This window comes from Achroia grisella, unplaced genomic scaffold (genome assembly GCF_030625045.1).
Source record: "Achroia grisella isolate CSIRO2021 unplaced genomic scaffold, CSIRO_AGI_Agris_v1 utg204, whole genome shotgun sequence".
Lineage (NCBI taxonomy): Eukaryota > Metazoa > Arthropoda > Insecta > Lepidoptera > Pyralidae > Achroia > Achroia grisella.
The window spans coordinates 2,214,834-2,240,039 of record NW_026712703.1 but is presented as its reverse complement, the minus strand read 5'-3'; the positions used below and the strand labels follow the sequence as shown (position 1 = coordinate 2,240,039).

Sequence of the window (25,206 nt, the reverse complement as noted above, 5' to 3'; positions counted from 1 at the left end):
TTTAAGATTTATGTGTATGTGGTATATAAGATAAAATTAGATAAATTGCACATTGTAAATGCATATTGATAAGAAAGGTTTATAATTATGACAATGAAATTGTCTCAGTCGGTGACCGTTGTGCTATTTACAATATGCATATTGACTGATGTGTATAAGACTTGTGATATTTAGTGTTGATATTGTATCTATTATATTATAAGTGAGACTGTGAAATATTATATCATATTATATCAGTTATCAAGTAACATGCACAATTATTTATTTGATATTTTATGTATATACTGATTATTCAAAATTTCCTATAGCGCTAACAATTACTGTGAAATATTAATATTGATGTAATTGATTAGCTAAAATATAAATGTGTATCTAATTTCCATGATTATTATTATATGACGTTAATATTAAACTAACATTATAAAGAAAATTAGTGCGTATTTTACGAAAGTAAACTCAGGAATCTCTGCAGCAATTTGAATAAATTTTTAAGTGTTTGAAAGCATTTCGCTTCCAGAGTGAATATATATTATATTAATATATACAAAACTCTTAGAGTTTAAGACCCGGGCGGGCCTCAGTAAATAATATTATATCAGTTATCAAATATCATACATACATACAACTATCTATTTTATATGTAGATTATATGTAATTACATTAACATAGCAGACAGTTATTGTGAGTGCTAATATTTACACAGTTGGTTGACTAAAATATAAATATGAACATGCCTGTCTAATACCCATTATTGTTATTTGATGTTTATAATATTAAATAAAATGTTTTAGATTATTCTTCCGTATTTTCTTTTATTACTTAAGTTACTACCTATAAACTGCAATTTGTATCATAACAGTCCGGTGTTAGTTATTTTTTATTACACGAGACCTTGAATTTAGTTTCAATTTCACCCGTATACATGGAAATGAAACACCCCAATATGGTAATGGATGACATTTGAAAACACCCACTGTATTTGCAATGTAACACCGTTCATTCAATTAAAAAAAATTAAGAGAGACCTAAAAAAGAGATACATATTTTTCGTCACATAAACAGTCGTCGTGGAATAAAATGATGAAATTAGGGGTCGATTTTTCTACGCACAAGATTATGAAGACAGCCACTAAGCGACACGCCCCACAACGTTTGCGATATTGTTCAGTCCTAATGTATCTATCTCTGTATTTGTTACTTTTATCTCAAAAAAGCTCAATTTAATTTAATTACATAAAATAATTTCAATTTACTCTCAGAATTCAGTACCTCTTAGAAAAATTCCACGTTTTGTATATGCGTAGCTTAGTACTTAGATATAAAATTCTCGTGTCAGTTTTCGTTCCCATACTCCTCGGAACGGCTTGACTGATTCTCATGAAATTTTGTGAGCGTATTGAGTAGGTCTGAGAATCGGCCAACATCTATTTATTCATCCCCCTAAATGTTAGGGGTAGTCCACCTCTAAATTTTTATTTTATTTTATAGCAAAACAACGTTTGCCGGGACAGCTAGTATATCTATATAAATATGTACGCTGCGCTTATAGTACAATCATTTGGTAGTTTTACCTACCTGAAAAGAGCACACTGAAATCTATAAAATTATCAATTTTCAAAACTCTCGGAAACTTTCCAGGTAACCTCATTTTTTAGCACCAAATGACTGTACTATTAGCGTTGTCAGATAAATGAGTAAAATACTTACAACTATCGTAGAACTGATATAAAGATAAAAAATCAGCCCGTTAGCAGTTGATGATCTGCCCTAGAACTGGAACTCATCGTGGTTATTACTTAGAGCTAGGAAAGGAAAACTGACATGACTATGTCATACTGTCATATCGATGCTACATCCCCCCCTTATACCGTTAGCGTAAGCGAATGAACCATTCCCTAGTCATCATTTAAAAAATAATCTAAGTACTTAACTAGCTTAGAATGTCACACAGTTCAGCTCATCTTTTACCTATACCTAACGCAATCACTACAATATAGTATTTATACGTCTAGAGAGTAGATCTCTACTGTTATAAAATATGTTTTAATTCTGGTTTCTTATATTAGCATATCTGCAACCCAATACCCTGAACTATTTAGGTAGATCATCACGTTGAACAACAACAAGAATTGTTAATGATGGAACCTGTGAAGTAAAATTACAAGTTACGGAGGCATGGACCAATATGAGTAGTACGTTGTGTATGTATGTGTGACGATTACCACTCTCATTGTATTGTCCGTTAGTAACATAAAATAGATAATTCACAAGTATTTTAACTAAAATATTTTTCACATAGAACAGCTTTTCATGCGGTTTTCGTCTATCAACCGACTGATTTCTAAGGAATGTTTAGGTATATAATTCATTATGGCTTTGTACCTATAACTTGGTAGAATTACACATTAGTTAGATGCAAAACCGAGGCGAGTTGCTAGTGAATACATAAAATAGATAAAATCAACAGTGAAACACATTATCTATAGACTTTATTAAAGTCAATCGTAAATTCATTAAATACAACAATCTATCAATATATCTGTACTGTAAAATTTGATTATTTTTATAGTATAGTTTCTTTTAATAATTACCTACTTACTGTAAGAAATAACAAGTAGATAAACATACACGTCATATCGTAAAAATTTTGAATGAAATTGATATTGATCTAAACGTAATAATAATGGCCATTTATCATTGAGACAGTTATGTATCCATTAAAAACTTTTCTAACTTGTGCCACGTGCAAGTAACTGTATACAGTTTTTATAACTTTACCACAGACGTACGTATGTCCAATTATAATCGACAAATAGGTATTTATTTGTATATTAAACAATAACTATGAATAATAAAACAAACATTATTTTTTATAGGTCGGTAATAAATTGAACATGGCAACCTGTGAATACTGACTAGTTTATTATTACAAAAAAGCATAACAAGTTTTAATTACATAAATAGTGTTAAATTAATTGTAATTCCCATAAAATCTTAGTACGGTTGCAATTGTATATAATCAAACAAAATATCAATATTTTGAATATGAGTATTTTTTTAAATTTAAATTAGCACTATGTCAGGTTATTTCAGATCAAATGGTCTCTTCGTGGAATAAGTTTTGTTCATCACATATATCCGGAAGGCATACATAAAATGCAGTCAAGTTCACAATAGGTCCTCTCGAAAAAGGATTTTGATAGCGACCTAGAGAGGTCCCTTAAATATGAGTATCTTTTGTAATTAAAAATCTTGTTAGTAGTTAAGTTCATAAAGCCAATATACATGTACTAGATATATATACATATATTGCACATACCTATTAATATTTGTTCGATGCCATGTTCGTGATCAGTGTAAGCGGTTAGTAATATCCAGTGGTAGTCTTTATGAGTTCATGTATGGTTTCTCCACAAAGATTTAGTAAAAGAAAATGTCCCCCAATTGTCATCTAGTATGTAAAAACCGAAGTAGTCCTATGTGTACGTACGTACACTGTCTCGTCTAAATTAATCGGCAAACATATTGCAATTGCAATTATAATGATAAAGTATATAAAAGTGTCTAGTGTCATTTTACTTAAGTGACAATGTGTAAAGTTCAATTTCCAAGTGATTATAGTACAGATAAAATATTAATAGATACAAGTGATTACTTACTCTTATCACATACATAGGATATCCCCATAATAACACGGATATTAGGAAAAATAATAAAGGACCTTTAGAATCGCCGGCACCACCGAATAATAATAACTATTATAATTCAGATAATGACGGCATCCAATGTGATTTATTCATTTTTATTATTAGATTTATTCTTATTCTTCCGAGTGACGGTGACTTTGTAAAATCATCAGTAGAGTCTTTCCATTTTTATCCCGGGGTTCTAATTTTTACCCGGTAAAAATATATAAAGAAAGTGGTAGATATTGGTCACGTACTAATATAAGTACTTTAGATTTTAATTTTCATTTGGAATCCCTATTTAAAGTTTCCTACATTATGTTATTTTTTTTTTACTATTTAAATTTAAAAGATTTTGCTCCTAAACTCCTATATCTATTACGGATATTTGAACTCACTTTCTCACAAAACAATCAAACGCAGACAAGCAAGCTAGGTGTAATGGCGTTGCACCAGAATTGTATGTGCAATAAAATGGAAGCCTGTGTATTATTAATTCGATACCTGATTTCAGTTTCATCAATTTCTGCCGTTGATTGCGTTGTAAAATGTGTTTCGGTTGAAGAGCAAAATATGGTAGTAAAATTATAAAGTAAGGAGTCAGGACATGCGGACCGAACCTATATGCATATATCATCTGCGACACACTCAGAACAATACAAACAATCATACAAATGTTTGTACCGTGCGAGTAATCGAAATAAAGTGGTGTGCTAAACAGCTAGATCAACGAGGCGAATTATTTATTACTAGCTGTACCCGCGACTTCGTCCTCGTAAAATAGTAACCTTGATCAAATAATGAAAAAATATTTAGTAATCTAACCCAATATTTATTTTTTATTTTTTATTGTTTCAAAAATGAAAATTTCCATACATATTTTATACAATTTAATCAACTGCCAAAAACCTAAATTTCAAACTTCTAGCTTTAAAAATGACGATACTTCCACACAACATTACGTCTCCCCTTATAACTCTTTTTCTTTATTTATATTTTTTTTATACAACCTCCTCTTTCAATCCCTACAACCCTTTTTCACATTAAAAACTAGCCTATGTCCTTCCTCGGAGTCTAAACTATCTGCGTACTAAATTTCATTTAAATCGGTTCAGTAGTTTTGGCGTGAAAGTGAGACAGACAGACAGAGTTACTTTCGCATTCATAATATTAGTAAGGATTAGCATTTTACACGTATTTAATAATAATAATAATAATAAATTTTATTAAGCCACAATCATGTACAGGTATAAATTCATTTTTTATAAACAATATGTTGTGATTGTATGAGCCTGGGAACTGAACTAGGCACGAGGCCTGTATCTTATTTAGATGTAAAAAAAGCAAGTACTGAGTATTGTTAATAGTACCTGGGCATTTGAAATTGGAAATATAAAAATAAGGACCATAGTTACTTACGTAGGTAATTTCATTATAGACTAGATGTTACCCTACCCTTCATCTGCGTGGAATTGAACTTTATTTTATTAAATTAAATAAACTTTCTAAAATAAAAGTAGTCTAAGTTACTCCTATATAACATTTGCGAGTGAAAATACCGTCAAAATCAGCAGTGCCATTTCAGAAATTAGCAAGAACGAACAGACAGACAAAAAAATAGTTTTTTACATATACTTACATACATACTTATATTTTACTTTTACATATATAAAAAAATCTTTTATATGTATATATATATACTGTATATACTTTCATATGCATTGAAAAGCTGGTAATCTGAAATTACAAACAGGCACTTCTAATCTTGTAATAATCTAATCTAAATAAAAATGTTATGTATCTTTGGTTCTCTTTATCTGAAAGAGATTAAAATTAAGCATCCTGTTTAATATGACAAATATCTTTTGTTATTTCATGCGAAAACAGGATATTGTAGCTATTTGTGTATTTGCCTACTACAAAAGAAAAGGCGTCTGTTAGAACACAACAAAATATTACCTATGCCTAAAAACATATGATTATTTATTATATTATACGTATACCTCCTAGAGAAAGTGTATTATCTATTGGTATTCATCACGAAATAAGAATATAATCTATCACTACTTCTTTTTATCCCCATCCGTGCTAGTGAACAAAATATTATAGCTTCAGATACGGGTTTATCTCGTCTTTTCTTTTCAACTTGCTTGTCCTCCGTTTTTACAGCAGGCTATATGCTCCTCTTATATTAAGAACTGTATTCAACAAATGGGTTGTTATAATGTTAATGATTGACCCTACATATATTATACACTAATCCTGAGCGTAAGGCTTCAAATGTAAGTTGTTGGAGGTCCGATTGCTGGCTGTAACTAGTGATGGTTCTCGGTGGAGCCGGTGGAGCATCTGGGGAATTTTTTAAAAAGACTAACTGTATAACCGTAACTACGTGCCATCTGAAATATCTTTGCAATTGGCAAATTGACAAATAGAATTAAAGTTTATTAAAAAAATATATATATCTACCCACTATTCAGACCCACGCAAACTCATCTCTCTTTTAAGATTTTTACATATTGGTTGTTTGACTTTTTGGGTCATTATTTCATTAATATAAACGTAGGTGTTTACAGTCTGTCTTATCTTATCTACAATAGCGACGTATGTAGGTAATAATTGACCAGTTTGAAAGTCACCCGAAATTACCTTACAGTACTCTAAAATGAACTTTATACCTATACTTTAGTTATCAATTGCAGTACCAATTCCAATAATAATAGTAAAAATCACGTTACCCTATCAACGACTAGCAGACAAATTCATATCAAGATTTTACAGATTAATTAAGAGCCAAATAGTGCTTAGGCACTCAGCATTGCCTATTTATCTATATTGATTATATCCGCCTGTAATTTCAGTATATACACGATACAAACCTTACTACTCACGGCGAGGCTGACGCCTCCCGCCACTCCTGAACTCTCGTTCTCCGGCCATGGCCATTTCACCGTCACACGAATACACTTTGAAATTGAAAATCTCACTTTTAAACACATACCTAATCGTTACTAATAAATTATTACTTGCGTGACCACCGCTAGGAGAAAGAAATTATGTAATAGGGTTTTATAGCCTCATTTTTAAAATAATGTCATATCTACTTTCACGCGGTATTACTGAAACTCATCATGATTACATCCTAGTAAATTCTCCGCAAATAGGTTGTCTAATCTGACTTCTTGCTCGTCCTATCATTCTGTACCGGTACAACGCCAACATTTACCGCAGGTGGTAGCATCATGCTATTTTCATCTATTAAAAAAAGCAGATAAAGTTATCACTCGCTATAATTGACTAGCAGGTATTTTCTGTTTTGCCAGACAGATTAATTTCATTCAACATTGACTTTCCTGTGCATCTCCGCCCTATCTTACGGATGGACCGCGGCCACTGAAATTCGTGTAGTCTATAGTTTAGTATTATAATAAATAATTTCATAAAATAATGAAATTATTTAATTTTTTGAAATTTCTAAACTTTGTACAAAGAAAACTACACAACAATAGCCACAATATTAAATTTATTGAGTCCGGGCTTCCCTTCCTTCCCAGGGTACAGGATATTTGATATTGTTTTGTTTTGTTCAGCAAAATAATTTTTCAGGAGTTCCAACCTGCGTTAGACCAACATACAGTTGGCTATGAGTAAAACATTCTTTTGGTAAGTTGATTCCTACTAATTCGAAGTCAGGCCAGTGACGCCCCTACATCGCATCTGGTTTATAGATAACTGAGCGGGGTTTTATTCTAATTTTTAAACGGTGATATCTTTCGAATGGAATTTTTTAATTTAATAATTCAAAAAGTTATATATCTATAGGTATTGAAGCAGTCATGAATATGAATATATTTTATTTTGACACAAGAGACATATAAACAGCGTTTTCTAGCGGCGGCATTTCAATGAAATTTATAAAAGAACACTTTATTATAATAGTTAGACACATGCCGTCGCGACACTTTTGTAGACAATGATGTGTTCTACAAAGTCATAGTACATTATTTTGTTCTATCATAATTAGTTTTCGCAGATCACGCAGTGTAAGGTATTTATTTATTATGTGTTTTTTTTTAAACCTTGGATTACATTATTAGAGTGTTACTAAGGATCTCTAATTTTTTTGGAAATATAATATTGCCTATGTTACCCAGGGATTGAATACAAACAAACAAACCTTTAATCTTTATAATATTAGTTTAGGCTTGCACGTGATCTTATCGATTTTACCAGTCTCAGTTCTCATGATTAATTAATTCGCATATGTTATCTTTTAAGTATAAATATGTATGAAAAACTTCTTTTATCTTCATAACATATTATATCGTTACGTTAGCCTACGACTTATGTGCAGTGAAAACGGTAAACTTCTATGATTACGACCATTTGAGGTAGGTAAGTGTTTATAATGGATAATAATTTTTATTTCAATAATTTTATTTTATTAAATAATTTTATTAGCACTTTTTAGCTTAATCTATATTCATATATAAATGAAATTATTATATACTCACAATGTTGTAACCTGAAAAGTTTTCCGAGCGCTCTCTACTTTTTTTGTACTTATTAAACAAACATTAAAATATTATAAAATGTAATAAATTAGTTTTTAATAATCATAAATTTCTTTATATTTGATACATGTATTTTTTTGTTAAACATATTATTTTATATTAAAAAAAAAACATGTTGCATCATAACAAATATCAAATCAGACATTCAACAATTGAATAGGTAGACCTAATTCCAATTTCAATTTTCTTTCTAGGTAGAAAAAATAATGTAATTTTACCGTTTTTATTTATATTTTATTTTTATTTTACCGAATTAAATCTAAGTACTTTTGGAATACTTACCTTACTACTTACTGTTACTCTTACTTACTACCTTATGTGCTTATGAAGTACAAAAATATGTTACTTATTAATATGTTTAAATTAAAAATTCTTAAGTAATTTTCATTATTTTCCCTTGATATGCTTCATTGTACCCAGCATTCATTGATTTGAACACTTTTCTATTTTAGTTCACTGTATATTGTGCAAATATAAAATTTCAAATCACTTTCTTCTTAAAATTATTAAAAATATATTTTTTTTAATTTACTTAATAATATATATTTTTAAATTGTTACATATAATAACAAAATAATTCTGAAGAATTATAACAATTAAATCACACAGCTTAGCATAAATTCTTTCATGTACATAAGCTATAGTGAAATGGCTCTTAAGAACTTATTTATATTATATAAAATATTTTTTTCAAAGATAACATTCAAAATATAATTTTGTGTGTAATGTAGCTGTTATTGCTTTTTGGAATAAAGAAGGTCAGAAAATATTAACATCATGGATATTTTCATAATGTCTTACGGGTATAATTCCTAAAGTCCTAAGTAACTGATTAAGTCAGTAACAAAATCAACAAATTCTTATAAATATTATGCAATTTTGCAATTATATGAAACAATTCATATCGATATGCCTTTACAGTGTACAAAACAGTGCAAAATGGCACCAAACGTCACTGATATCAATGGAGTGTTGTTCGAGAGTGATGCTGCCACGGCAGATTTTGCTCTCGCCACACCCCCCGTAGAGAAAGCAGATAATTATCCAAGAGTTTATGTATGGAGGAACATTATCCTCTTCGCTTACCTCCACTTGGCAGCAATATATGGAGGATACCTCTTCCTGTTTCATGCAAAATGGCAAACTGATGTATTTGGTAAGTACACAACCGATATGTTTATTACTAAGTTCTTATTATGAAGAATCTGAATTTAATGATGAAAATTTAGAGCATTAAATTAAATTAAATATAATTTGATTGGTAAGACGAGATGACGACGTCTAAGATATTTACTAATCACATACATTTTTTGTAGCGTACAGTTTATACGTGATGTCTGTACTTGGAATCACAGCAGGAGCTCATAGACTGTGGGCCCACAAGTCATACAAAGCTAAATGGCCACTACGACTCATCCTGATTGCATTTAACACTTTGGCTTTCCAGGTGAGTTATTATTATCTAAAAAATAATATTCTAAAGATGGAACAGTTTTTGCAATTTGAGGATGATTATATGAGGATACAGAATTTTTTATAGATTATAGATTTTAGATAACGATTTTTATGAGGTTACAAAATTCTAATGTTCCGAACCACACAAGTAAAAACGGAAGCCTTCTTGCAAGAAGAGTTGAGGGGGTTTCGTGCGACTTTTTAAGGCACACATTATTACATATACCTATTATTAAAGTTCTGCGTAGTTTTGCACTATATAGAGCTGTAGGAATTATCATGGGTTATTATTGGTTTTATACATATATCTTATCCTATGTACATATAATAGAACTGTAGAGATCGAATATCTGTACATATGAATGAAACGACAAAAACTAAGTCAGGGGAATGCTAGAAGTTAAATAGAGTACATCCAGGTTTTTTCAATAAATATTATAATCTTAAACTTTATTTATATCATAAACTAATTTTCAGAAATATATAAATAATAAAATAGTCAACCTTCAGATCAATAAACTAAAAAAAAATAATAAAATTAAATCGTTTTAATGTATAAATATTTATAAGGGCACATTTTTTTCTAACAGATAGCAAAGTTAAATGATACATATATAAGTTACATATTACCAATTTAAACTATCTAATTTTTATTTCTACAGGACTCTGCAATTGATTGGTCACGTGATCACCGCATGCATCACAAATATTCAGAGACTGACGCCGACCCTCACAATGCCACACGTGGTTTCTTCTTTTCACACATCGGCTGGCTTTTAGTTAGGAAACACCCTGAATTGAAGAGAAAGGGCAAAGGACTAGACCTCAGTGACTTATATGCCGACCCTATTCTTAGGTTCCAGAAGAAGTGAGTTAAATTTATAATTTTTAACTGAAATTCTTTAACTATTAACCAGCTTCAATCTAGTTTTAAATTAAATACAATATTACTCGTTCAATTCACAAACATATGTAGTAACATGTTTTCTATTATTTTATTAATTTTCAATATACTTAGTACATGTAATCCTAGATTATAAGAGAATAATTGTTTTATATCTTTGATTATTCAGTTTGTAGCACTAATAATAATATAAGATTACTTATTTTACGAATTTTAATTGGAATATTTTTTCAAAGTCATTGTTTTTTATTTATCAAACTATAGAAATTAATCACTTTTTGTTTTCAGGTATTACCTAATTCTTATGCCTCTCGTCTGCTTCATCTTACCGACTCTCGCTCCTGTATACTTCTGGAATGAAACATGGACGAACGCTTTCTTTGTTGCGACTCTATTCCGGTATGCTTTCATCCTGAACATTACCTGGCTCGTTAATTCAGCAGCCCACAAATGGGGACAGAAGCCTTACGACAAAAACATCAAGCCTGTTGAGAATATCTCAGTCACATTCTTTGCACTCGGAGAGGGTTTCCACAATTACCATCACACATTTCCTTGGGATTACAAAACTGCCGAACTTGGCAACAACAGGCTAAATTTCACAACACACTTCATTAACTTCTTTGCCAAAATCGGTTGGGCGTATGACCTCAAAACTGTTTCTGAAGAGATTATTCAAACCCGAGTTAAGCGCACCGGTGACGGCTCTCACCATTTATGGGGATGGGGCGACAAAGATCACTCACCAGAGGAAAAGAAGGCAGCTATAAGAATTAACCCAAAGGATGATTAAAGCATTCGTATAAATTAATAAAAAAAAACATTTTATTTAATTAAATTTCTAAAACAGACTAAAATTATGGCCTAGGACATTATCTAACTGACAGACTAAAAATTCAAAAATATTTCTAGTAGTTTCGGTAACCATATATACAAATAATTACAATAGGTACAAATACCATGCCTATAGGTACAAATAATTAAATGATATACGATAGGAATATTTTAATTTAGACTTCTTTAAAATCATATTAATGATTTGGTACAAATATATACTTACCTAATAGAGTGCATTACTCTCAAGATCATTAAAATTTAATGTTAAATTCTTAATGATAATTTGGTTATTGCTAAATAGTTCATGGTAATTTTAATTCCTTGCATATTACATTATTTATTTATGTTCTGTCAAATTACTAGTTTCCGGTGCAAACTTTTGACAACTATTTACGGTTATTACCATATAGGTACGATTTTGTCCTGAGCAAATATGTATTTAAGATATGACAATATAAGATATAGGTATCTGTTTGTATTTATCATATAATAATTAGCTGCTACAATTTAATATTTTTATCCCTTATTTACTGATTAAATACCATTGTAAAATATTAAATAAAACATATAATATCTATATTATTTGCAATTTTCCAGTGTAGCGTTAAATCAACCCCAGTTATAATGAAGTCATGAAAGATATAATATGTTTTCTTAACTGATTATCAACATAATTGATAAATCTAGACAACACATCAGTATTATATTCCTCATATTTTATTTAGTAATGACCTCATGTGTAAACGTTTATAGTATCTACTTAGCACAAATATTCAATATAATACCTTCCGAGTAATCAGCGATTGTAAAGAAACGTGTGCTCAAGCATCAAGTGATATTTTTATTATTTTATAAATTTTATATAAAATTTATTTATATTTTTTATATTTATATAAGGCTTATGTGTATAAGACATTTGTAGTATAATACGATAAATTGCACATTATAAATGCATATTAATGAAAAAGTTTATTATATTAAATAAAATGTTTTTGATGCATCTTACATGTTTTGTTTTCTTACCCGTAAGAATTACACATTCACCTACAGGGCAGAATTTCACAATAATATACATATAAGAATTCATATTCTATTTTATACGGGTATACAACAAGTTTATTTCATACAAGTTTGTGCCTACACTTTTTAATATTTTTTAATATTTCTGTCAACACTTGAGACTCTTCCAATTAGTTTACGTCTCCACTAACATAGATATTAAGTTACGTTTAAAATCGGTCTACTTCCCGACTCAGCGTCGACTGGACGCGTTGTTATTAAGCAATGTAGCAAACTACCAATAAACTTAATAATGTCTAATAAATAATACATTCATTTTACCGGTATACTCACTACCTACATACTACAATAAATAATATATTATGTAGCGCCACCTCATCACAACATATATAACGCTACATTAATTAGGATAACCACCGCGCTACAAGTTCAATTCTTTTGTATTGGAATTCTGTATTTAGGCTTATTTTTAATAAACAATATATTTTTAATACCTTCAAGAGTAGATGAATTTGAAAAATAATTCGTGGGTGAACATTTAAGGATTTTCTCTATAGATAATTAAAAACAAACAATATGAAAGAGCTATATCTATGCGTGCAACAGATGTAAAAACCTTGAGGTTCATAAGATATTGCCTGTGAGGTATTTTGGCTTCAGAAAGGCAATATCCTGGCGGCACGGGATGTTGAGGACAGTACATTGCTAGCTGTTCTGTAATCCGAATACTTCCTTATAAGCAGGTTGTATCACCCGCTTGCTTACTTACTTGCTTAATACTAGCCACCAATAAAAACATGTGGCCACTTAAAATTCAAATTTAGAAGAAAAAGTAATTGAAAATAAGAACTGGAAGAAAAGGACGCAACCTATTTTTAAACAAGAAAGTTATTGATTTAATATAATTTAAAAAATAATATAATTGTTTTTTATAAAAATATACACTCTAGAGTGCGTGGCCACAAAACTGTACTAGCCATGCATCGGGACGTTCCTGAGTAATATTTGGTGTTACTTTATTTATCACTTTGGAGTGTTCGGAGTGTCAAAAACGTTCTTCCTGGGCGCAATCGTATTTCTCTTTCCTTTTCCATTAATTATTTTCTTTTCAGAAAATACAGTCCACTCCCTATTTTTATTTATTCTTTATACGGATTCGTAATCCAACACTGGCCTTATTATATTTTTCACGCACTTTTGATATTATTGATATAGAGCTTCTGATATCTAAACTTGCATTTTATGGTTGTGATAAAAACGCCTTATAATGATTTTGTCCGATCGCACACAAGTTGCGGAAACTCAAAATCATAATGGCGCAGTCTCAGATTGATTCGTAGAGGAGTCTCAAAGGGATCGCTATTACGATCGACCTTATTCATTCTTTACACTCCTGATATTATAAATAACATAAATAAATGCAATTATATTATGCCGATACAGTTATACCCTTCATTGAAATCTACAAAAACTTACATAGCCGTTAATAAATTGAAGGTTGGAGGATTGATCGGATTTGTAGAATTAAATCGAATATCTATGTAGGACTTACACTATAAATACATTAGCGTAAGTACGAAAGTTATTCTGTGTATTTGTTACCTTTTTCCGGTATCTCAAAAAAAGCAGACACGAAAAATATTTCGTACCTACCTATTCAATATCCACTAAATAAGCATGTTTTTATGTTCTGTACATTCAAACGACAAGATGACATTGAAATAAATTCAATGTGTGTTCAAGATCGGTTAAGAAAAAAAATCATTTAACTTCTATAGGTGCCTTCACGCCCACCGTATGTTTGATGTCTATATATGCTGCCAGTTAAATGAGTAAAAAAAAAAACATATTCGCAGGCGGTGGTCTTCCCTGGAACCCGTCGTGGCTAATACCTAGTGCTAGGAAATGGAAATTGATATGACATCATCCTCATATTATCATATCTTATCGATTCATACATTCCCGCCAGAGTATACCGCAAGCGTATGAACTTACATACTTAAATTACGCTTGCTTACCATGGCCATATGAGGAGAACCATAGACATGACATGTCATGTTGTGTAGGAATATTTATTTATTTATTTCAGGCTACTAGGTCCATATTATAAATACCTTATAGACTAACATACATATGAAATAATATTATAAAATTAAGATATTGAAATTATATGTGTGGTTACGACACTGATGACGGCAATCTTCTACGGCAGCGCCGATACACCACACCTTTCGGCCAGTAGTCTTCCTTCACAAAGGTGGGCAGCATGTTGGTGGGGACCCGGACCACAAACGCCTTGAAACTCGCGTTGTGATTCGACTCCAGTTGCGTTACCGGTCCGTATGTAGTCGACAATGTCCTGCCCCTTAGTGTCGTAGTGAAGACGGGACAGGTACATTGCCTTGGTCGGTGTAGCAACACGCAACAGGAAGTTGAGCCGAGTGAGTGCAGTGCCATAGTGATTCCGGTTGGTCCTCTTCGTCGTGGTATAGAAGAAGAGGCATATAACTCTTCTTCTGTACTACGACGAAGCCATAATCGCCATGGTCATCAGTGTTAGTACACGTAGGAGACATGTTCGGTGCCAACTTTGTTACACGCCGCTGTAATGGTTTACTGTGATGGTTGCCATTCTCATAATATCTATAGCCCGTTAGGTTGTTAAAAAAATCTGTTTGAATGTGTCAGATTTCGTGAAAAAAGCATAGTCCAAGTATGATTTTTTCACGAAGTCTGACACGCTTTGGGTTTCCATTGCTGAGGACGCTAAACCATGGATACCTAGTTTGGTATGTAAAAATTCTGTTTAGTTTGCGATTAGATAGACAAACAAAAAAAACCCTCTTTTAAGTATAAATCTCCAATGATCTGACAGGTGAAACACATTGTCTACCTTATGTCTACTTTATGAAAATTTTCTACGATAATTCATTAAATACAATAATCTATCAATATATCTACACTGTAATATTTGATTATTTTTATAGTATAGTTACTTTAAATAATTACCTACCTTATGCGTTATATCGTAAAAATTTGAATGAAATAGATATTGATCTAAGAGTATATAGGTATGTACCTACTACTACGTAATAATAATAATGGTCTTTCATCATCGATGTAATTATCTATTATTTAAAAACATATGTAACTTGTGTCACGTGCAAGAAACTATAGACAGTTTTTATAACGTACCTACTTATGTCAAATTATGATCGACAAATAGGTATTTGTATTTTTAACAATAACTATGAATAATTAAGCAAACATATTTTTTATAGGTCGGTAATAAATTGAACATATAACAACCTGTGAATACAGGTATTTTTATTTATTAAAAAAGCATAACAAGCTGTAGTTACATGAATTGCACTTAAATCTTAGTATGGTTGAAATTTTGATGAACGAACCAAACATTCTTGAGTCCTTTTCGAATTTAAATTAGGACTATGTCAGGCCATTTCAGATCATATAGTCTCTTCGTGGAATATGTCCTGTTCATCACATTTATCCGGGAGGCATACAAAAAATTCAATCAAGTTCATAATTGGTCCTCTCGAAAAAGGATTTTGATAGCGACCTCTTTTGTCTCTTAAATAAGGATATCTTTTGTAATTAAACATCTCATTAGTAGTTAAGTTCATACAGGCGTGTAATATCTGAAAAGAAAATACAGAAATCATCATATTTCTTCCAGATATTATTCTATTGCTGTTTACACATCTCCCATATTTTGGGCTGAATTGTATTCGAATAAGTTAAGCTCTAAGTCACTAAAAATGTATCATACATAATGTACCTATATCTATATATATACTATACCTAACCTATATGTATATACCTATATATATATACTATACCTAAGATAATTAAATGGATGATTTATGTGTGCGTAACATGTAAAATATCTAAAACATGTAAAAGGTCCTACGTATTTCATTCGGTCGAATTGAGGAAGCTACAATATTTTATTTCAGTAAAGATTGTTTCTGTTCTCTAAGTATGTTCGAGTTCGAGTCCTGGATATTTTATAGTTATTTCCATATTCTGAAATACAAAGTAGCAAATAAAATAGTTACTATAATCTTGATCGATCAATCAATCACGTGATCAATTTAGTATGAGAGGTTCTAAATTGATTATCTAATGATTCATTATTATAAAGTCAATCTTATAAATTATTATTCAAGTAAACCGACATTTATTATAATATTTCTTCGTTCTATGATTTTTAATAACTCACCGAAGTACAAGTAAGGATCCAGCCGAGAGCACAAAAAGTAATAGCCTCCAACAACCCCAAAACATATAGCAGTCCAAACCCCTCTAACAACAGGCAGTAACAGGCAAAATATATAGACAACGTGCAATTAATAGCAACGCTCATTACGAATAGAAAGAACCACATCCGATTTCGCACTCCGACGCAGTTGTATATGAATGGACAATGGTGATCGAAATATGCCACACATCTCTTGCAAATGCGGCAGTGTTTAGCCCTGCAAAGTAAGTAAAGGTAGCAATAAGTTGTATGTAATAGCACATATAACATGGTAATAGTTTCTTCAGAGAGCGTGGCCATCGTAGTATGGAGCTTATGACGTTGAACAAACCCAAGGTAAGTAAATTAGTTGCATTAACATTAATAATATGATAATTATAATATTCATCGTCCGGTGCGCCAATGCCTTGTGGTTAACATCCAGACTTACACCGAGACGTCCTAATTTTAAGTCTGGGCTGTTGTAGAATGTAATAATTTCTAATGTTTTGACGTTAATCGTATTTCTTATAATACAATTTTACTAATGTCTACCAGTTCTTGTCGTTTTATTTAATAATATTTTTCTCCAATATGGTAGCAGAGCGTTAGATATAATAAATTTTAATTTAATATACTTTTCTGTTAATATTTTCGAAATTGTAGTTTGAAGAAGAGTGGCGAATATGAATTCGGCTGTTGCTCCGTCTGTAGACAAGCTAAATAGACTTTCAAATGATACTCAATGGAAGTTTATTATGCGTATTGTTAGATATATCAACTCTATGTACTAGTAAAATAACAATTGTATTATAATAAAATATTGTGTAGTATAATAAAATAACAACTATATAACATTAATTTAACTATGTCTCTAACACAATTCACTTTAGGAATTAAAATACAACCAGCACATCCTGTGCTCAAAGACCGAAGATATGAGTGGGGGTTATATGCAACTAGTTTAACGATACCGAGTAATAATGAAACTACCTTCTTTTAATATAAAATATCAGATTTTTCGAAAATATCCATGTGAACCCTAACAGTATTTCTTATAATATGGACGATTGTGTCGTCCATATTACTTTGCATCAATACATATTTCTAACAGACTCTTCGGCGAAGGAAATATCGCTAAAATGCAAATTAATCCAAGAGATGGCGCTAAGGTCGGCCCCTACCGCATTGAATTCAAATCGGCTATATTGAATGCGACATGTGGGCATGTCAAATGTTACGTTAGGATGACGTTAAACTATATAGTAAATTATAAAATGGTCATGAAAACATACCATTTTCTCAAACATTTTATAATTTACGTTTTCTAAAACTATGCAATAGGTACGCAATGCATACCTACGTTTTTAAATTATTTTAACAGTGTTTACCTTAAAGGCCTAAGACACCGGCAAGTGTGACATAGCCTTGACAAAATAACATTTCTTTTCTTCCATTTATCGTAATATGGTATTTGCCTGATAGCTCGATAATAGGTTTCAGAATTTTGAGGAATGTACCCAGGGTCCCGTCGATTGGCAATTACCCAACTCAACCACATAATAACATTCCAATAAAGAAAGCAATAATGTGAAAGCCGCAGAGTGTTCCATGTTAAAGGAATGCACTGAAAATATCAGAAAATTATGTCCAATTAGAATGTTACTAATTATGACGATGGTCGCGGATTCGATTTCCATACCACGATACAAATATTTATATTCTCCTTAATACAAATGTTTGTACCGTGGTATAGTACACATGTATTAGTGTTTTTACTGCTTGGTACATGTACTAGACGTGTACATGGATTAAACATACTTATTGATATTATTTCGGCGATGTTCGTGATTAGTTTAATCGGTTAGTAATAATAGTAGCCTTCCATGAGTTCATGTATGGGTTAGTTTCTCGACGAAGTAGATTTAGTAAACAAAATTGTCATCTAGTATATATAAAACCGAGGTAGACCTTTGTGTGCGTATCTCTGTCTCGTCTATTTTAATCGGCAAACACATTGCAATTGTAATTATAATGATACAGTGTATAAAAGTGTCTAGTATCATTTTACTTAATTGACAATGCGTAAAGTTCAATTTTGAAGTGATTATAGTACAGATAAAATATTAATAGATACAAGTGATTACTTACTCTTATCACATACATAGGATATCCCCATAATAACACGGATATTAGGAAAAATAATAGAGGACCTTTAGAATCGCCGGCACCACCGAACAATAAAGCCCATAATTCAGATAATGGCGGCATCCAATGTGATTTACGCTTCATTTCTTTTTGTAATAATTTTACTACTTCCGCGTGGCGATGACTTTGTGCAAGCATCAGTGGAGTCTTTCCATTTTTATCCCGGGGTTCTAATTCGGCTTTCACCTGGTAAAAATACATAGCGCAAGTTGAAGATATTGGTCATATACACATACTTTATATTACAAGTACATATTTTCATTTTACAATAAAGGTTTTACTTTTGTTTGGAGTATTTATGGTTCATTTCATTGTGTTGTTTTTTCTATTTAAATGTAAAGGTTTAATTTAATTTACGTCATCTACGTACATCTTAAGTAAAACCAAGTAGACATATAAGATTATTACATGTATCACAAAACCCTCTGTATGTTACAGACTCACTAGACACTAAACCAAGATATATTATGGATATTTGAACTCACCTTCTCACAAAGCAATCTAACGCAAGTGAGATTGCCAGACAAGCAAGCTAGGTGTAATGGTGTTGAACCAAAATTGTCTGTGCAATGTAAAGGAACACCTGAGTAAATTAGAAGCCTGACTAAATCAGCATGTCCTTTGTAAGCAGCCCAATGTAAGGCGGTATCTCCATTAATATCTGAGAGTCTGGTAGCTGCTCCCATTCCCAGAAGATATGCCGCTGTTGCCGTTTTCCCATACATACACGCCGTCATTAGAGGGGTTAAACCTAAAAAAATGTTGCGTTGTAAGATGTATTTTGATTGAAGGGCAAAATATGGTAGTGAAATTACAAAGTAAGGAGGCGTGACATGCGGACCGGACCTATATGTATATATCAAAACATAATAATGACGTGATGTCCTTGGTCGTGTTCATGAATATAGGCGATTGCCACTTATCATCACAAATTGATCATATGCTTATTTGCCATTTCAGTAATACAAAAGAATATTCTGGAAACAAATTTATTGTTAGACATTCTTATTATCCAACTAAATGTTATAAACTGAAGATGAAAACTTATGAAATAGGTGAAACTGGGAGAATCATAAGCTGTCAGGAAACAATTATTTTATGCCATAGTCCAAGTTCAGATACCTTTAAAATCCGCAGCGTTAACTGCAACACCTGACTGTAAAAGTACTTGTACGACTGATGCATGTCCTTTTCGGCAAGCCCAGTGTATTGGCCTTGGACCCTAGGTATAAAAAAGAAATTTGACATTAAGAAATTTTTAATGTTAAAAGCTAGTTTTTAATTACTGGATTGTATAAAATTATTCAAAAAACTACCTATCATACGAATATAACAAAGATATCTATTGTACAAAATTGTAGGTGTATCTATGTCATATTTACTAACCTGAGTACCTAAACATGATAGATCGATGGGTGCTCCTCTTTCAACCAAGTACCTCATAACTGCCACACTCCCGTCCAGCGCCGCCCAGTGGGCAGGTGTGTAACCGTGCTGATCACGGGCAGTTAGTACTTCTGCACCCAATTTTTCAACAAGACGCTCGATTTCTGATACTTCGCTATAAACATCAAAAAGTATATTGAGTTACAGATGTGCCTGACTAAAGTTTGTAATTATTACATAAAATATACTATCTCAGAATATTTCACACCGCGCCATGTAGTCTTAATCTAAGCAGAGCTTGTGTTATGGGTATTCGACATGGGATATAAATACATAGATATAGTTTTTGTAAATACGTACACAAAAACACCCAGAACAATACAAACAATTATACAAATGTTTTTACCGTGCGAAGAATCGAACCTGCGACCACACGAGGCAGTCAATTATTAATTATTCGCATTGTACATAGACTAGTGAGTCTTGTTAATGTGTAATTAATTTGACGTAACTGGACATGTGGAATGGGCATTTAAAAATAATGGCTGCAGGTAATTTCATTATTTTTTTATCATATACCTACCTACTAGCTGTTGCCCGAGACTTCGTTCGTGTAGAATTGAACTTTTTTTATTAAAATAAATAAAATTACTAACGTAAAAGTTACTCCTCATAACATTAGGATTTTGCGAGTAAAAGTCTTGTCAAAATCAGTCTGCCAGACAAAAACATATTTTTTTATATATATATAGGTAAGTACCGTATGTAGTTTAATATGAATTGAAAAGAAATAAATCTGAAATTAAAAACAGACACTTAAAGTTTTATTTATTTCTATAGATAATTGATCTTACAAAATAGTATTTTAATTGACTTTTATAATTATCTAATCGAAATAATAATTTTAGGTATCTTTGCTTCTCTTTATCTAAAAGAGATTAAAAGCATGAACATCCTGTTTAATATGACAAATATCTTTTATTATTTCATTCGAAAACCGGATATTGTAGCTTTTTGTGTATTTGCCTATTATGAAAGAAAGGCGTTTGTTGTAACAAACTATCACCCATAGATACGTGTAATTATTATCGTGTACATCTATAGATACATTATAAGTGAGAATATCATTTATCACTACTTCTTCTTTTCATCTGCATCCGTAGGTACTAATGCATAAAATATAGCTTGAGCTGTCCTGGCCTCCTTAATTACAGCAGATTCTTATATTAAAAGAGCCATACTCAACAAAGGGGCGTTAGTGGGTTGATAATGATTGACTCTACATATATTTTACACTAACCCTGAGCGCACGGCCTCAAATATAAGTTGATGGAGGTCCGAATGCTGGCTGTAGCTAGTGATGGTTCTCGGTGGAGCCGCTGGAGCGTCTGGAGATAGGGGCGAACACGGTGGCAACGGCTCCTCGGCAGCCATCGTACAAGGGGGCGGCTGCGGCAGCGCCCAGACGCCGCGGGCCGCCCCCGGACTTGGATACACCTGCATTTAAGAAATGCCAAACTTATTGAAGGGATGCTGCTCCCTTTATCTTCTTAGATACCTACATATCTTAGTTACACAATTAAATTATTTCAACAATAAGTTTAAATTTCTTACTATTCTCATTGATTTAACACCAAAATCCATAATACGCCTGTTTCGACAGGCGTCGTCACGGATTTTGGTGTTATGCTCGCATATTGCCCTTTTGTAAAGCTACTACATTCATAAATATGTCGTCGTCTTTTTTGATGACACTAACCAATAACTATTTAAAGTAATAAAATCTTTAGTTTATATTTCGAGGTAATTGGTTTACTTTACTGCAAAAACACCTACTCGTTACTACGAGCCATTTGAATTATCTGTGCAATTGCCTTTGAGCGGTAAGAGGTACACAAATAGAAATAATCTTTATTCCAATGAACATAATATAAGCACTTTTTAATAGTATTTTTTTCTTTCTGCCACTCCTTCGGAACGCAAACTCATCTGAAGAACAACATCAACAAGAAGAATGAGCGAGTAATTTGCTTGTCGCTCTTTTATGTAAATGTATTTATTGTAAATTATTTAGTTACATTTTTTAAAATTTTGTGTGAATACTAAATCCAAATAGCAAAGTCAGCACATTATTTATAAAATAAATATCTTCATTTCTCATTAATAAATACGAGGAATAGAAAATAACAATAATTAAAATTTAGAAATTCAAAATTATCATACAGATAGTGATCTTTATCATGAAACACGCGACTAAACTCATATAAAGATTATGCTTTAGTATCCATAAAAAAACATCTACCTAGTCATAAGATTGCTCTTCCCTACGATATTAGATATTTGTGTTCACTACTATAACTGAATACTAAATACATAGATACTCGTGTCAAATTTCACATGTAATGAAATTTTTGTGTAGGTAACTGTCTACGTAAAAACGATATATTATTATCTATTTAAGATATTTATATATTGGTTCTTTAACTTTTTACGTCATTATTTCATTAATATCAACGTAGCTGTTTACAGTCTGCCTAATCTTATCTACAATAACGACGTATGTAATAATTAGCCAGTTTGAAAGTCTGCTTCGCACGAAAGTACCTTACAGTACTCTAAAATGAACTTTATACCTATACTTTAGTTATCAATTGCAGCACCCAATTCCAATAATAATTGTAAAAATCACGTTACCCTATCAATGACGGGTAGCCAAATTCATATAAAGGCTTTACAGATTAATTACGAGCCAAACAGTGCTTAGGTACTTAGCATTATCTATATTCATTATATCCGCCTGTAATTTCAGTAGATACACGATACAAACCTTACTACTCACGGCGAGGCCGACGCCTCCCGCCACTCCCGAACTCTCGCTCTCCGCCACGGCCACTTCACCGTCACACGAATACACTTTGAAATTAGAAATCTCACTTTTCCTAATAGTTACAAGTAAACGATTACTTGCGTGACCACCGATAGTTCACTACAAACATATTGATTCACATGACCAGTACGGAGCATGCGCTGAAAATTATGCGGTGTTGTACTAATTCGCGCAATCGTCGCAGCTTGTCTTAACAAACCACGTATCTGACAGATATATTTGTCGCATTGTAGTAGGTACAAAGGATAATAGTATGGATGATAGGTAGGGAAAAATATAAAAAAAAATGATGATCATAAGCGACAAAAATGTCTACATGCATATATGTTTTGATGTAATAGTGAAGAATTGATTGATGTACAACTGATTCCAGATCATCATGTCAAATTCACCAGGAATTGACCTCGTAAAGGTCAACATGATATGGTACTATGGTACATGCCAAGGATGACCAGCAATGGGGCCTCGTTTCCAATACCCTTAGGCTCAATTATTTGTTCAGTCAATCAATTTGTTCTTCTTACTTTTATTATAATAATAACACTTAAATTTACTTCCATTTTAAATGTGTAACTAAATGTATGACAGCTCGTCAAGTATTCTCACTTATGACATAGTATGTGATTTATCGAGAAAGTCCTACTTATAAGTGTTATATTTTGTAAGGTTGATACCAATTAATACCCGACTCAATAGGCATACAGAGCCAAAATTAGGTACATGTTCAAATATTAAATTAAAATTTCCCTCATACTATATATAAATACTGAATTTTCAATTAAACAACCACGAACATTCGACTGTAGGTAGTTTATGAGGATAAAATGGTAAATGGCGCTTATGTCAGCGTTAATGACAAAATTGCCAACAGTAGGTCCTCTTCCGTAGCGTAATTGGTAATATGTCCAAGTGATGAATACAGGTTCAAGTCCAGTTGTAATGTTAAATTCAAGTAATATTTTAGATATAACTATTTGATTCTTTTATATCAGATGTATATAGACATAATGTGTATACATTCACACTGGATAATTCAATAAAAGCGGTTATCCCTAATGGTAATATTTTGTACGTCTCTCTGACGCAGTATTATAGCTAAAATTTGAATAATTTATTTTAGACTTCACAGTGTACTTATGATAAATGTAGCACTGTTTTCCTTTACGAAATTTCTGGACATAAACATCTGATATAGTCTATAAAACCATTTTCAAAAATTACGGGAAAAATAATATCAAGATTCTAACTTCCATAGTTTATGAGATATCGTGAAAAACCCGACATAAATATAGTTATTTGTGTGATCCGATTTTATAGCTAAGCTGACATTACTGGTTTAACATATTTCTGTATATATTATATACCATTAGTAATATCGGGCTCGCTATTTCAAACATACCTACTGGTATAAATTCTCATGTAAAGATATGCCTGTTTACACTATTTGTTCGGAACCCTCTGTTGCGAGTCTAACTCGGTGCTGACCAGTTTTATTTATAGGTATTAATGTATTGACTTGTTACAAAAGTATTACGTATTACCCAATAATAGTTTGTTCCGAAGCGTGTTTCACCAGTCGCATTATAAAACTAATTCTTTGATTATATTGTAATACCACAGCATTTTCGTTATTTATCCCTACTATTATATCCAACAACATATTTGTAATTGTAATGGTTATAAGCTATTTTAAGGATAGATATCAAATTATTTTGATATTATGTATATTCGTACATAGACGGGTTATAATTAAAGACATAAAATTATGACAATGTTGATTTGCCTTTTTAATGCCAAATGGTGCAGCCGCTTGCTCTAAGGGTAGATGTTAGTGCACCAGTAATAGGATGAGAATGAAAACATGACATAGGTGTTCCCTCCTGTGGTACCCATGATTGAACCTAATGCTAACAGCACCTCTATAAAAGGTATCCTATCCAATCCAATCCTAATCCATTTACCATTTGTGTATAAATTCACCATATTAA

At 31.7% G+C, this 25,206-nt stretch overlaps 2 protein-coding genes across 2 annotated transcripts; one reads left to right on the top strand and one right to left on the bottom strand.

Annotated features, from left to right (window-relative positions):
- The first annotated feature begins 9,199 nt into the window (after positions 1-9,199).
- Positions 9,200-11,412, top strand: LOC131842059 (acyl-CoA Delta-9 desaturase-like). Its single transcript, XM_059190494.1, has 4 exons — positions 9,200-9,416; positions 9,577-9,707; positions 10,378-10,583; positions 10,908-11,412. The coding sequence occupies exons 1-4, from the start codon at positions 9,200-9,202 to the stop codon at positions 11,410-11,412; spliced, it is 1,059 nt and encodes a 352-aa protein (XP_059046477.1).
- A 4,391-nt stretch (positions 11,413-15,803) lies between these two features.
- LOC131841902 (uncharacterized) lies at positions 15,804-23,331 on the bottom strand. The gene is made up of 9 exons (XM_059190274.1): positions 23,159-23,331; positions 21,632-21,828; positions 20,332-20,506; positions 20,068-20,167; positions 19,431-19,696; positions 18,889-19,131; positions 18,129-18,364; positions 16,720-16,975; positions 15,804-16,135 (listed from the first exon to the last, which is right to left on the bottom strand). Exons 2-9 carry the CDS (start codon positions 21,763-21,765, stop codon positions 15,944-15,946), a joined length of 1,602 nt encoding a protein of 533 aa, XP_059046257.1. The 5' UTR covers positions 21,766-21,828; positions 23,159-23,331; the 3' UTR covers positions 15,804-15,943.
- Between the last annotated feature and the right edge of the window lie 1,875 nt (positions 23,332-25,206).